This window comes from Puma concolor, chromosome C2, assembly GCF_028749965.1.
Source record: "Puma concolor isolate L17-30 chromosome C2, mPumCon1.1.hap2, whole genome shotgun sequence".
Lineage (NCBI taxonomy): Eukaryota > Metazoa > Chordata > Mammalia > Carnivora > Felidae > Puma > Puma concolor.
In genome coordinates, this window is record NC_141675.1 from 65,899,368 (window position 1) to 65,913,061 (window position 13,694).

At 34.1% G+C, this 13,694-nt stretch overlaps 1 protein-coding gene across 6 annotated transcripts in view; it reads left to right on the forward strand.

The window, feature by feature from the left end:
• The window catches only part of ECT2 (epithelial cell transforming 2), a 114,734-nt gene that overhangs the window by 70,988 nt on the left and 30,052 nt on the right, over positions 1-13,694 (forward strand). For all 6 annotated transcript variants that reach the window (XR_015240127.1, XM_086674727.1, XM_086674726.1 and 3 more), the window contains 5 exons: positions 633-769; positions 5,053-5,172; positions 9,599-9,667; positions 11,431-11,541; positions 12,450-12,546. Coding sequence is in view for 5 of the 6 variants with exons in the window: in XM_086674727.1 (XP_086530853.1) it covers positions 633-769; positions 5,053-5,172; positions 9,599-9,667; positions 11,431-11,541; positions 12,450-12,546 (534 nt within the window). In the remaining variant the exon portion in view is untranslated. The remainder of the gene's footprint in view (positions 1-632; positions 770-5,052; positions 5,173-9,598; positions 9,668-11,430; positions 11,542-12,449; positions 12,547-13,694) is intronic.

Below are 13,694 nucleotides of genomic sequence, written 5' to 3' on the forward strand. Positions count from 1 at the left end.
TTAGCATTCATTCATTCATTCTCTGTCTTTTTCTATATACACACATATTTTTTATGTCTGCACCGTTTGAGATTAAGTTGCAGATACGATGACCCTTTATTTCTAAATACTTAAATGTGTATTTCCTAAAATAGAGAGACATTTCTTGTACCACTATAATACACGTATTGTAATTAGGAAATTGACGTTAATACTATGTATGACCTACTCTTAATTTTTATTAGTTGTTCCACTCATATCCTTTTTAGGAAAAGAAAAAAGTTCCTTTTTTTTTTTTCCTGGTCTAAGACTCAATCCAGGATCATAGAGAAAGTTGTTATCTCTCTCTAGTCTCTTCTAATCTGGAATAGTTCCTAACTTTCTCTGTTTTTAATGACTTCAACGTTTTTGAAGAGTACAGGCCATTATTTAGTATAATGACAGGCCAAATCTGTCAATTTGGAGTCATTGATACTTTGGACCATTATTTTTTTCTGGCTTTATCCTGTAAAGAAATTTTACTTTAATGAAAATCTAAATGGGTATATTTCTAAGAGTGGATATCTTTCCCCCTTTTTTTGTTGTTAAATCTGCACAGTATCTGGTACTTGTATCTGGTTTTTATTAAATCTTTCCTCCTTTTTACCTTTTAGAAACACCAAAATCTTGTACTAAGTCTTCTAAAAATTCTACTCCGGTTCCTTCAAAGCAGTCAGCCAGGTGGCAAGTTGCAAAAGAGCTTTATCAGACTGAAAGTAATTATGTAAATATATTGGCCACAATTATTCAGGTAAGAGTTTGGTGCAAAATGATCCCTGTTCCAGTGTTCATAACTAAAAAATCTGAGAAGTGTTATTTCTTACAAGCAAATTATATAAGCATAGAATTTGAACATAGATACTAAAAATGAAAATGTATGATGAAAATCTGCTATTAGGGAAATACCATAACTGTAATAGTAGCTTTTATTCATATAGAAATAGCACCATTTTTTATAGTGACTTTAAAAAGAGAAGGATCCTCAGTAGATAATCTTGGAGAGAACTAACTTTTATTCAATGCAGAACTTTGCATGTTCGCTGTCAGGATACTGCATTTATATTCATACGCGGATGTGGTAGATAACTTTTTCTGAAAGTGTGCATTCTAGAAGTCATACTGTATATATGTGAAAAGCAATGGCAATGAAGCATAACAATATGAATGTAATTTTTGTTTTCAGTAATCCTTTCATGTGTCAAGTTTATTTTTTTTCTTTTTTTCTTTTTTTTTTTTTTAATTTTTTTAATGTTTAGTTATTTTTGAGAGACAGAGCACAAGCAGGGGGTCGGGAGGCAGAGAGTGAGGGAGACACAGAAACCGAAGCAGGCTCCAGGCTCTGAGCTGTCAGCACAGAGCCTGACGCAGGGCTCGAACTACTGAGCCGTGAGATCATGCCCTGAGCTGAAGTCAAACACTTAATGGGCTGAGCCACCCAGGCCCCCCTCATGTGTCAAGTTTCTTAAAGTATGTAGTGGTTAGTCATAAATATTAATTCCTTGCTTATCATTAAAATGTACTATGAAGTTATTGCTGAAGAAGAACAATTCTAATGGATCCTTCTAGGATGAGACTGAAGATGATATTAAAGAAAAAACTGAAATTCAGGGTTCTGAAATACAATAATAGGATATTATTTTGGCATCTGCAGAAAGAGGTAATAGATTTGTTTTAGGTAATGAAGGAGATTGTCAGAAAAATAAAGTTGATACCATCATGCTTGTCTCTGAATAGAAAAATAATAGGGAGCTTCTGATTGGGGTTAATTTTTAACTGACCTCTATTTGAATTCTTAATACAACTCATTAGGGTTCAATATAATAGCCTTTAGTTGCTTGTACTACTGATAAAATGCATGGATAAGAAATGGAAAGACTTCTTTCTTGCTATTCATGGAGAGGTTATTCTTCACAGTTAATTTGTTTAGCAGCAGTCAAGGGTTTATGAGGCCCTTTGCTGTATTAAACTTTACTTGTTTTAAGTCAGCTTTGCTCTTCTTCCTCAAGGGAAATCATTCTGGATGAGTTTCTTGTTGAAGTTTTTATAGTCAGCCAAAATGTAGTCAAGTAGCAGAAAATCCCGTTGGCATATACTGTTCATGGACTTTGGTAGCATTTATTACCCAGAAATGTAAATCCTTTCAGACCATGGTAAATGCACTGGAGTTTCAGAATTCTAATTTGCATATCAATTAACTTTGTTAAAATGCCTTAAAAAGGCCCTTAGAATTATTAGACTTACATCATTTCATACCACTATGCTTACTATAAACTCACCTAAGATTTTATTTAAAAGATTGTGATCTAAATTCATAATAATGTTCTCTTCAGTCTTTATTTTAGGACTGATGTTTTCCTTCCTTTTTTTTGAAATTGGATTTGGAATAATTTAATTTAGCCCCAGAAGCTTCTTTATGTATTTCATATAATACTTGGGTGCCTATTAATATAAATTAGTTTCCCAAGTGTCAAAGAAGATTGCTGTTTTAAAGGAGCTTAGATTGGAAGAGGAGATAAAACATACATACCTAATTATAATACTGAGTAAAAGGGTATGAACATCATGAGGGAGGTTTAGTTAAGGTATTTGGAGATTTGTGAGGTGGGAGTTTTACTTTTATGAGCTTAAGGAAGGTGTTGGGTTGGAAGTTTGGTGGGTTGAACATTGGAAAAAGTATCATAAAGAAGATAAAAATTGAAGTGAATTTTGAAGTAGGAGTATGATTAGTACATGTAAAAAATATGGGTAGGGAGTGTATTTGAGATTGTGCAAATAATAATTGAAGATGTATACAACATTCAAGGTATAATGACTAGTCTAGGGGATTAGCATTTAGGGTGATTTAAGGGAACTAAGGTGCAAGGGGTAGGGTGTGGATACAGTGAGAGTTGAGGTCAGGCTGTCTATGCCAGACTAGAGAAGGCCTTAGTGTTATATGTAATATAGAGAAGAATTTTTTTTTTAACTTTTATTTATTTTTGAGACAGGGAGAGACAGAGCATGAATGGGGGAGGGTCCGAGAGAGGGAGACACAGAATATGAAGCAGGCTCCAGGCTCTGAGTTGTCAGCACAGAGCCTGACACGGGGCTAGAACTCACGGACTGCGAGATCATGACCTGAGCCAAAGTCCGCCGCCTAACCGACTGAGCCACCCAAGCGCCCCTAGAGAAGAATTTTTGATGGGAAGGGGAAGATGGTATCTGACTTGCATTTTTGGAAGATAACTTGTTTCACTTAGAAGGAGGTACTGAAGAGGGGAAATTATGGAGACAGGACTAATTTGGAGGTTATTTCAGCAGTCTTGGTTAGAGATTTTGAGGACTTGAACTTCTTTCAGTGAAAATGAAAATAGGACAAATTTGAGAAATGTTGGAAAGGTAGAATCAGAAGTGTTTGGCTAATTTTTTATGGAGGCTTAAAGCAAGTACAGAGAACCGTTTTGTATAGTTTAACATGTCTTAAGACTACTGGGAGGTTTTAAAGTAAAAAGTAAAATTTTAAAAAGTCAAATAACTATTTAAAGTAAAAGTAGTAATGTATTGTTGGGTTCTTAATATACGTGGAAATAAAATGAATGACAATAACACAAAGGCCAGGAGGAGCAGAAGTAAAATAATAATAATAATAATAAATAAAATAAAAGATAGTAGTAAAGAACTATATGAAAATTATGGGGGCATCTGGCTGACGCAGTCGGTAGAGCATGTGACTTCTGGTCTCAGGGTTGTGAGTTCGACCCCCATGTTGGATGTAGAGGTTACTTGAAAATAAAGTCTTTAAAAAAAAAACCAAAACACTTCAAGCGAAGATTATGAATTGTTACTGGTTTTAAGAATTACATTTCTATAAGTTTAGTCACCCAAAATACTTATATACATAAAAACATATTAAATAAATATATTTTTCCAGGCCTTCTATTTCTGCAATTATGAACCCTACCCACTAGAAACAATAAAAATACTGAAATCAGAAAAAAAAAAAAAATCAAAAAAGAAAAGCCTTTATTATTCTAAATACATCAGTAAGCTGATAATAAAGTGAGATATATTCATGGGGCGCCTGGGTGGCTCAGTTGGTTGGGCAGTGGACTTCAGCTCAGGTCTTGATCTCGCGGTTGTGATTTTGAGCCCTGTGTAGGGCTCTGTGCTGACGGCTGAGAGCCTGGAGCCTGCTTTGGATTCTGTGTCTCCTCTCTCCCTCTGCCTTTCCCCCACTTGTGCTCTGTTTCTCTCTGTCTCTCAAAAATAAATATTAAAAAAAAATTTTTTTTAAATGAAGCAAGGTATATTCAGAGGCCAAAATCTAAGTAGGGAGTTGTGTACTAAAACCAGCTTTTACCCCAAAGACCGCAAGGCCTCAGTGGACACAGAAAACCAACACAAAAACTAGTTTCCAACCTACTGTCAAACTTCCAGTAAAGTTAAAAATGTGTATAGCCGGTGACCCAGAAATTCTAAATGTCAAAACATTTAGTATTTCTATTAAGCGTATGTCTGGAAATCACTGATTGCTTATTGCTTTCTTCCTTAGTAATTTGAAAGAAAAGTGCAAATTACTCTTGTATTATACTAGCAATTTCATGTTATTAGATTCTAACATAACATTTTATGATAATATATATACACACAGATGTATAAATAAATAGGATAAAATAGAAAATGTTAATGGAAAAAAGGTCTCAAATTTAGGGAGAGATTTCTTTTTTTAATTTTTTCTTTTCCATCAACCTCTCTCTTATCACTGTCAATATGTTTTTTTCTAAGTGTTTTTTTAATGTTTATATTTGAGAGAGAGAGAGAGGAAGGGAGTGTATGCGAGAGAGGGGGAGGGGCAGAGAGAGAGGGAGACACAGAATCTGAAGTAGGCTCCAGGCTCTGAGGTGTGGGGCTCTAATTCATGGACCTCAAGATAATGACCTGAGCCGAAGTCAGACACTTAACCAATTGAGCCATCTAGGCGCCCCTCACTGTCAATATGTTTGCGTTTTTCCCTATAACCTATCTAAACTAGTGGGTTTTTTTTTAACCTTTTAGTTATTTCAAGTACCATTGGAAGAGGAAGGACAACGTGGTGGGCCTATCCTTGCACCAGAAGAGATTAAGACTATTTTTGGTAGTATCCCTGATATCTTTGATGTGCACACTAAGATAAAGGTAAATTTGTGTATGTTAGGTTGGTAGTAATTCTTTTTGGATTGTGTTTATATAATGTTTTTTTTAAGGTACTATTGATTGTCTAAATGAGTTTTATACCTAAAACTTCTTATTCTCTCATTTATTCCTTTGAATCATTTATGTCCCTTTGCTCCAGTGCCTTATTAATATTTGTTGTTGGTCTGTTTTTTAATTTTGATTAATCCTGAAATAAGGAATTAAACCTTTTGAAGTTTTTTCTATAGAAATATGTGGTTGCTGGTGGTATTTTTCTTATTTTCCTACTGTTCCTCTCAGGTTGTATGTTTTGCTTTGAGTTGTTTGAAAAACTGAAGCTGCAAGAGACTTAGAGACCATTTTGTTCATTTCTCTGTTTATAGTCAGGTATATAAAAAAAAAAAACCAACACATAAGACAATGCTGTCCTCTTAATGATTTTTACTTTGATGAAGGGTCCATGATTTATAGGTACCAGTCTGTCATAGTAAAGTAATTTGGGGGCAGATTTAGCTGAACTTTTAAAAGTAGTTAAACTTTATTTTCTACTTGGTACTTGAGCAAAATTGATGAGTTTTCTCTTCAGAACAACCTATATGAATGGTTATTTCATATTCCAATAAAAAGATCAATCTATATTATAGAATATTTTCAAACAAGTACATTATATTACTTTTGATTTTACTGTACATTATAAACAAAAGTATAAATGATCTATAAGTTAATAAAAATGCAATTTTAAATGCTTGCATTTGTACTTTATCAAAATCCATGATCATATTTCACTTATTTCTAGATCTAAAGGGACTCTGAAGGAGTCTTTACTTTCATAAAAAGCTATTGAGTTTCAGCCTAGGTTAATCTTATTCTAGTTTGGTTTCTGGATATTCAAAAAGTGTTTTTGTTATATTTTTTCTTTTATAAGAAACACTGACAGGCATAAAGGTAGAATGGGAAGGCAAGTAGGTTTTCATCTTGGTGTCCTAACACTAATTTGTGGATCAATTTGAATTTGTGTCACTCATTTAGTTCGTCTGGGTGTTAAAGTGCTCTTCTAATATAAAATGTTACACTTGTTATGTGTATAGGATCATAATCTCAATAGAGAAAATCATGTTCTCTGATTCACTGGAGCTTTGAAAATGGTTGTTACTCTTTAGTTTTCTCATGTGTAACATTCTTCAAGCTTCTTCTATAAAGTTGGATTGCTAATATTTAAACTATTAGTTGTTTTTTAGCTGATTTCAAGTTTGTCACACATTTAAAACTTTCAAAGCCTGTGTTCTTTTCTACCACAAAACCAATAATACATGTTGTCAAACATTTGTAAGATCAGGAGTAAAGGAAAGAGGAGTATAAAATACCCACAATCCTATCACCCAAAATTTTAAATTCTATTGTATTTTCTTGTCTTTTTTTATACATAGCAGTTTTTTCCTTTTAAATGTAGCCGGCCATCAAGTACTGGCACATGTAGCTAGCAGTATCAAGAAGTTGGTATTATTGTCTACATTTTACAGATGTGAAACTGCTACACACAGAAATTAAATAATTTTTCCCAAGTCAGTCATCTAATAAATGTTGGATCTAGGATTTAAATACTTGTTTGTCTGACTTCAGAGTCTGTTCTCTTAAATCCTAATACTATCTTGCTTTTTGTTTTTGTTTTTGTTTTTGGAAATTGAGATCTAATTGACATATCATTGTATTAGTTTTATTATACAAATAATAGTTTGATATGCATATATATTATGAAGAGATCACCATGATAAATTTAGTTAACATCTATCACCACACATAATTACAAATTCTTTTTTCTTTTAAAGTTTATTTATTTTTTGAGAGAGACAGAGAGAGTGTGAGCAGGGAAGGGACAGAGAGAGAGGGAGAGAGAGAATCCCAAGCAGGCTCTGCACCATCAGCATAGAGTCCCATGCGGGGCTTGAACCCATGAAGTTGTGAGATCATGACCTGAGCCAAAACCAATAGCCAGATGCTTAACTGACTGAGCTTACCCAGACACCCCACAAATTCTTTTTCCTTTGTGATGAGAACTTTTAAGATCTGCTCTGTTAGCAGCTTTCAAATATGCAATACAGTATTGTTAACTATAGTCACCATGTTTACTATTACATTCCCCAGGACTGTGAGGGATGTCTCACAAACTGTGAGACCATAGCTGAGCCGAAATCAAGAGTCGGACACTTAATCGATTGAGCCACCCAAACACCCCGATTACATTGCTTTCTGATAGCAATGTTCTTATATAAATATACAGCCATCTTACAGTTTTTTTACACTTTTTTTTAAGTAGGCATTATACCCACTATGGGGTTTAAACTCATAACCCTGAGATCAAGAGTCTCATACTCTATAGACTGAGCCAGCCAGGCGCCCCCAGTTTTTTATACTTAAAAGAGGACTACTAGATTATATTGGCAGAGCTTTAAGTTTTTTCTCTTTTGTATCACAGTTTTCCAAATATCCTGTGTACTTTATATTAAATACATAGGTAAATAAAGTTAATAGTTGCTTACTCAGTATTACAGTCTGTTAAGGATTCTTTTTTTTTTTTTTTTTTGAGATCTTATTTATTTTTAATTTCTTTTAGAGAGAGTGCATGTTTGGGAGAGGGATAGAGGGACATGGGGGGGTGATAGAGAATCCCAAGCAGGTTCCATGCTTAGCGTGGAGCCCAACATGGGGCTTGATCCCACAACCCGGGGATCGTGACCTGAGTTGAAATCAAGAGGTGGGACATTCCACCAACTGAGCCACCCAGGCGCCCCTAAAGATTTTATTTTTAAGTAATTTCTGTACCCAACATGGGACTCAAACTTACAACCTGGGATCAAGAGTCGCATGCTCCCCTGACTCTGAGCCAGCCAGGTTCTAATAAGGATTCTTCTAAGTGCTATACAAGTATTAGCTAATTTAATCCTTTGAAGTAAGAATTATTACTATCCTCATTTTGCAGAATAGGAAATTAAGGCACTTCGAGGTTAAGTAACATGTCCAAGGGCACAGAACAAACCCTAGAGCCAGTATTTTTTTTTTTTTTTAATTTAAATTCTAGTTAGTTAATACGTAATGCAATATTGGTTTCAGGAATAGAATTCAGTGATTCATCACTTACATACCACACTCAGTGCTCATCACAAGTGCCCTCCTTAGTACCCATCTTCCATCTAGCCCATCCCACCACTTCCCTATGCCAACCCTCAGTTTGTTCCATGTCTCAAAGTTAGGGCCAGTATTTAAAACTAGCAAGTCAGTGTCAGAATCTACTATATTATATTGCCCAAAGGTTAGTTTTATTTATGAATTTTTTATTTTCTTTTGTTGTAAATAATAACCTTTATGGAAAATTGCTTATTACCAAAGCTGAAATAGTAAGAGGAGTGATGCTGTTTTACATTTTTTCTGTCTTGCTTAAGAGAAGACTTTTCTTATATCTGCTTCTGAATTCAGTCTGTTGTCGTATCACACATCATGTAACCTCTAGAAAAGTCTCTAGTATGCTTGTGACAGAATTAGAGTGGAAAAGTCATATGGAGCTTTAGTGTTGTAATGAAAATAGTTTTAATCTCATGAATTCCACTACAGAGATTTCCTGGGGAGCCTGTGGATGACACTTGGAGAACTTTTGGTTATAAGGGCTTATTGATTAATTTCTACTTTAAAGTCACTTTTAGAATTTCGATTAGGGAATGTCATTTCTTGGCATCTCATTTTACCATCTGATTTGTATTTTATTATCTTAGAATACTTTTAAATGTCTTCAAAATTTTTACAAATATTTAATATTTTAGGATTTTATAGGCCAGGAATTAGCAAACTATGGTTGATGGACCAAATCTAGTCAGATTAGGATTTTGGTAAAGTTTTGCTTGTTTTGCTAAAGAAAGTTTTATTGAAACACAGCCACATTCACTTGTTTATGAATTGTCTGTGGCTGCTTCCACACTACATGGACAGAGTTGAGTACTTGTAACAGAAACCATATGGCCTGCAAGACTTGAAATATTTACCTTCTGGCCCTTTAAGTAAAATTTGCTGACCTGTTAGAGATTACAGTTTCAGATGGGTGCTTTAGCAGCAAGATCAAAAGTAGTTTTCTACAATTAATAATGGCAATCAATTTTATAGTTAATAAGAAAAGATGTTGAACTGGCCTATCATTTTGGAAAGTTAGGCTGTCTTATTGACTTGACACTGTTTGTGTTTTCTTAATTATTTTTCAAAGGGTATTTTCCTCATAGTCAAAAAGTTAATTCCTTATTGAGGAGAAAGAGTGTGTTATTGTTTTGCACATCAAATTAATATACTTTGTAAGGTACTTCTTTCAAATGAATATTTCAAAAATATTGGAAAATGTTTAAGGGACTGTCAAATTCAAGCTTAAATGTTGCATTTTGTGCTCTTTCAGGATGATCTGGAAGACCTTATTGTTAATTGGGATGAGAGCAAAAGCATTGGTGACATCTTTCTTAAATATGTGAGTATTTAATTTCTTTTTTAGGTTTTCAGGTTAAAGCATCATCTCATTAAGTACTCTCAGGGAATGACAGTTACTTGTTTAAATGTGTGAGCTTTCAAAACTTTGACATAGTTGTGTTTAGAAAATATATCGGAAGTGTTCTTGTCTTCTGAAACATATTTGCTATATATAATTTAACACTTCTTGATACCCCAAGGTCATCGTTAGGAACACTAATTGTCCTACTGTGCCATAAAATTTTACTATATATCAAGTTATTTGTCCTTCATAAATGGTCACAGATTAATGATTTTGTGAAATTTTCTGTAATTGAGTTTTTAATTTTTTCTTTTTAGTTGATATCATTTTTTACTGTCTTTGTGTCTGCTCTGCATAAAAGCTTATAAGGAACTGCTTTTCTTTGCTAGGGCAAAACCACATGGCTTAAGTTTATCAAATAAAGTAAACTCATTTTGAATGAGGTGCTGTGAATGGGATTTCTAAGTGTCTTTCAGTCTGTTTGAATACAATTTATAGGTTTCAGTGCCTTGGGTTCTGGCACACATACTTTTCTTTTCTGAGGCCTCCCCCTAACTTCCATTCTTACCATATAGTCTTACCTGGTTTTTTTTTGGTCACATATCTTTTTGATACCTGTTAGTCTCCTCAATTAGCTGAGACATTTTTCCTTTTTTGTTGCAATTTTGGGTATTATAATTGATATTTTTAATGTTTATTTTGAGAGAGGGAGCATGTGCGCCAGTGGGAGAGGGGCAGAGAGAGAGAGAGGGAGAGAGAGAGAATTCCAAGCAGGCTCCATGCTCAGCACTCAGCACAGAGCCTGATGAGGGGTTCCATCTCCCAACCATGAGAGCATGACCTGAGCTGAAATCAAGAGTTGGACGTTTAATCAACCGAGCCACCCAGGTGGCCCTATAATTAATCTTTTAAGTAGTGGTTTGGGGGCACCCAGGTGGCCCAGTTGGTTAAGCATCTGACTCTTGGTTTTGGCTTGGCTCATGATCTCATGGTTCATGAGTTTGAGCCCCACATTGGGCTCCATGCTGGCAGAACCTACTTGGGATTCTCTCTCTCCCTCTCTCCCTGCCCCTCCCCAACTCATGTACTCTTACTCTTTCTCTCTCAAAAATAAATAAATAAACTTTATTTATTCTTTTAATTTTTAAAAAATATTTATTTATTTTTGAGAGAGACACAGAGTGCAAGCAGGGGAGAGTCAGAGAGAGAGGGAAACATAGAATCTGAGTCAGGTTCCAGGCTCTGACCTGTCACCGCAGAGCCTGATGACCTGGGGCTCAAACTCACAGACGAGATCATGACCTGAGCCAAAGTTGGATGCCTAACCAACTGAGCCACTCAGGCATCCCTAAATAAATAAACTTTAAATGATGGTTTGAGTTTGTCAATACATAATAGCATGTCATGTCCTGGGGTGCTTATTACTATATTCTGAACTTATGGATGTTTTAAAACTTTGTCATGTTTATGTCAATACAATATGTATGAGTATACTTTGTTTCTTTCTGAGTCTTTGTTTGCAGTTTTAGGCTTTGTGTACCAGTTGATGCATTTTGTTTAGCAATTAACTCGCTAATGAGAAATGTGTAAAATTTCTGTATTTAACTTGACAAGCTTATTATAAATTTTTCTTTTGTATGCAGTATGTCAGATTGTGACTATTGATTATTTGGTTTTAAGTTTCATTATCTAAGGATAATATCCATAACAAATTAATATTTTTTTCTTCTTCTTCTCCCTAGTCAAAAGATTTGGTAAAAACCTATCCTCCCTTTGTAAACTTCTTTGAAATGAGCAAGGAAACAATTATTAAATGTGAAAAACAGAAACCAAGATTTCATGCTTTTCTCAAGGTAATGTGCATTTCTTTCCAATAAAAATCTGAGAATAATTTCTAAAGGAGTTCATTTAAATTATACATTTAGTAAAAATATATCCATGTACGAACCTCTTAGTGTGTAACCTATTAACTTTAGCCATATCTGAGAGTGGCAGTGATAGTAAAGCTTCAGAAAAATTTTATCTGTTTATTTATTTAATGTTTATTTATTTTTGAGAGTGAGAGAGCATGCATGCAAGCAGGGGAGGGGCAGAGAGAGAGAGGGAGACACAGAATCTAAATCAGGTGCCAGGCTTTGAGCTGTCAGCACAGAGCTGGATGTGGGGCTCAAACTCACAGACCATGAGATCATGACCTGAGCCGAAGTGGGGAAGTGGGATACTTAACCGACTGAGCCACCCAGGATCCACAAAGCTTCAGAAGGTTTAGATAGCAGGGGCCACGAGGGAACTGAGTGAATGAGAATGTTGTCTGTAGTTATTCATGTTTTTTAAAGTTATGCATGTTTTAGTTCTAAAACACCTAAAAGTTTTTCAGTGTGATTTGATTTTGCCTTTAAGAATTTTTTTTTTCTTTACCAGGGCTTTATTTTGTTTATTCAATGGTATCAGCATAATTAATACTTCACAACTATTTTTTTCTCGTGAATTGTGTAGACTCAAGAGAAACTTAAGATACAATAGATAGGAGAGTGCAGAGAAACTCATTTTGTGTTTAAGATGTCAATCCTTGAGTGGCCAGGAGGTCATTAAGGTCCTTGGAAGATTATTCAGTCATAGTAATCTTTAATAGCTGCCATCCCATCTCTTCTATTAATTCTTTTCAGGGCATTAGTGATAAGGTGTAATCTAGTAAATGTAGGGCATTTAATCTTTGCAAAAAATCTTTTTTTTTAAAAATTGTTTAATTGATTCCTTTCAGATAAACCAAGCTAAACCAGAATGTGGACGGCAAAGCCTTGTTGAACTTCTCATTCGACCAGTACAGAGGTTACCCAGTGTTGCGTTACTTTTAAATGGTACTCATCTGATCTATTTTCAGACTATTTTGGATGTTTTTTATGGAATTGTTTTATTCTAAAAATTTTGAAAGTCTTCTCATTTTCATAGTTTTCTTAGATTTCAGCACTAAAGTTTATATCTTATATAGAAAATACCTTTATGGATGGTCTTAATAATCACTGGTGCTACAATAATTCAGTCTCCTAAAATGCTTTATTTGTTACAGTATTAATTGACTATTATTTTGTTTTTTGTTTCTCTACTGAAAGTATTACATTTCACGGTGTGTCACTAATTCAGTTAATTTACATCCAGTTGAACAAAATTCAGCCATAGAATCACAAAACGAGAGATGATTCATGTCTCCAGTTACATAATCCTTTTCTGAATCTTCATAAAGTTCTGTATACTTGCTCTAATGCTTACTTTTTTTCTTAGATTGTGCAGAACACTCTTGAAGCATGCATCCATTTATTCTAGAGCTTAAACTATACATATCAATGGAAGGGAGTTTTACAAGAGTTAATTTTCATGAATAAATTTTGCCTGTAGCAAAAGAAAAGCATATGTATATTACTTTACATTTAGTTAAGGTAGTGAATATTTTTAGGAAATATTTTTTAAATTACGTATGAAAACTAAATTACGAACAGGAGTAAGTCTGTAATAAAGTATTTTGAGCCCTAAATCTTAAGTATAGTAGTACAGGTAACAGATAAGGAGGCTAATTTTGTGACTGTTTAATCTAGTTTTCTCTTTAAAATATTTTGGGAACTATATGAATTATAGTTGTAATTTAAAAAGTAAATCATTTTTGTTTTTTTCCTAAGGCTATCTAATGTAGTTTAGAATTGTTAGTTTATAAGATGATTTCCCTAGTCTTTAAAAGCAATCCTGTTTTTTAAATTATAAGGAGAATACATGAACAAATAGTGTGACTTAACTTTACAAAGTAGTGTGATTTTTTTTTTTTTTTTTTTGGATTATTTACTTACCTTCATTATTTTTTCATTAGGTACTTGTAGAAATCCATCAAATAGTTTCTAAGCCTTACTTGTATCATTCCAACTTCAAAGATTGGATAGGAAAAAAAAAAAAAGATCGGGTGGGTATGGTATTATGGAACCATCAGATGGAATATGGCATAGGGACCTTAACCTGGGTA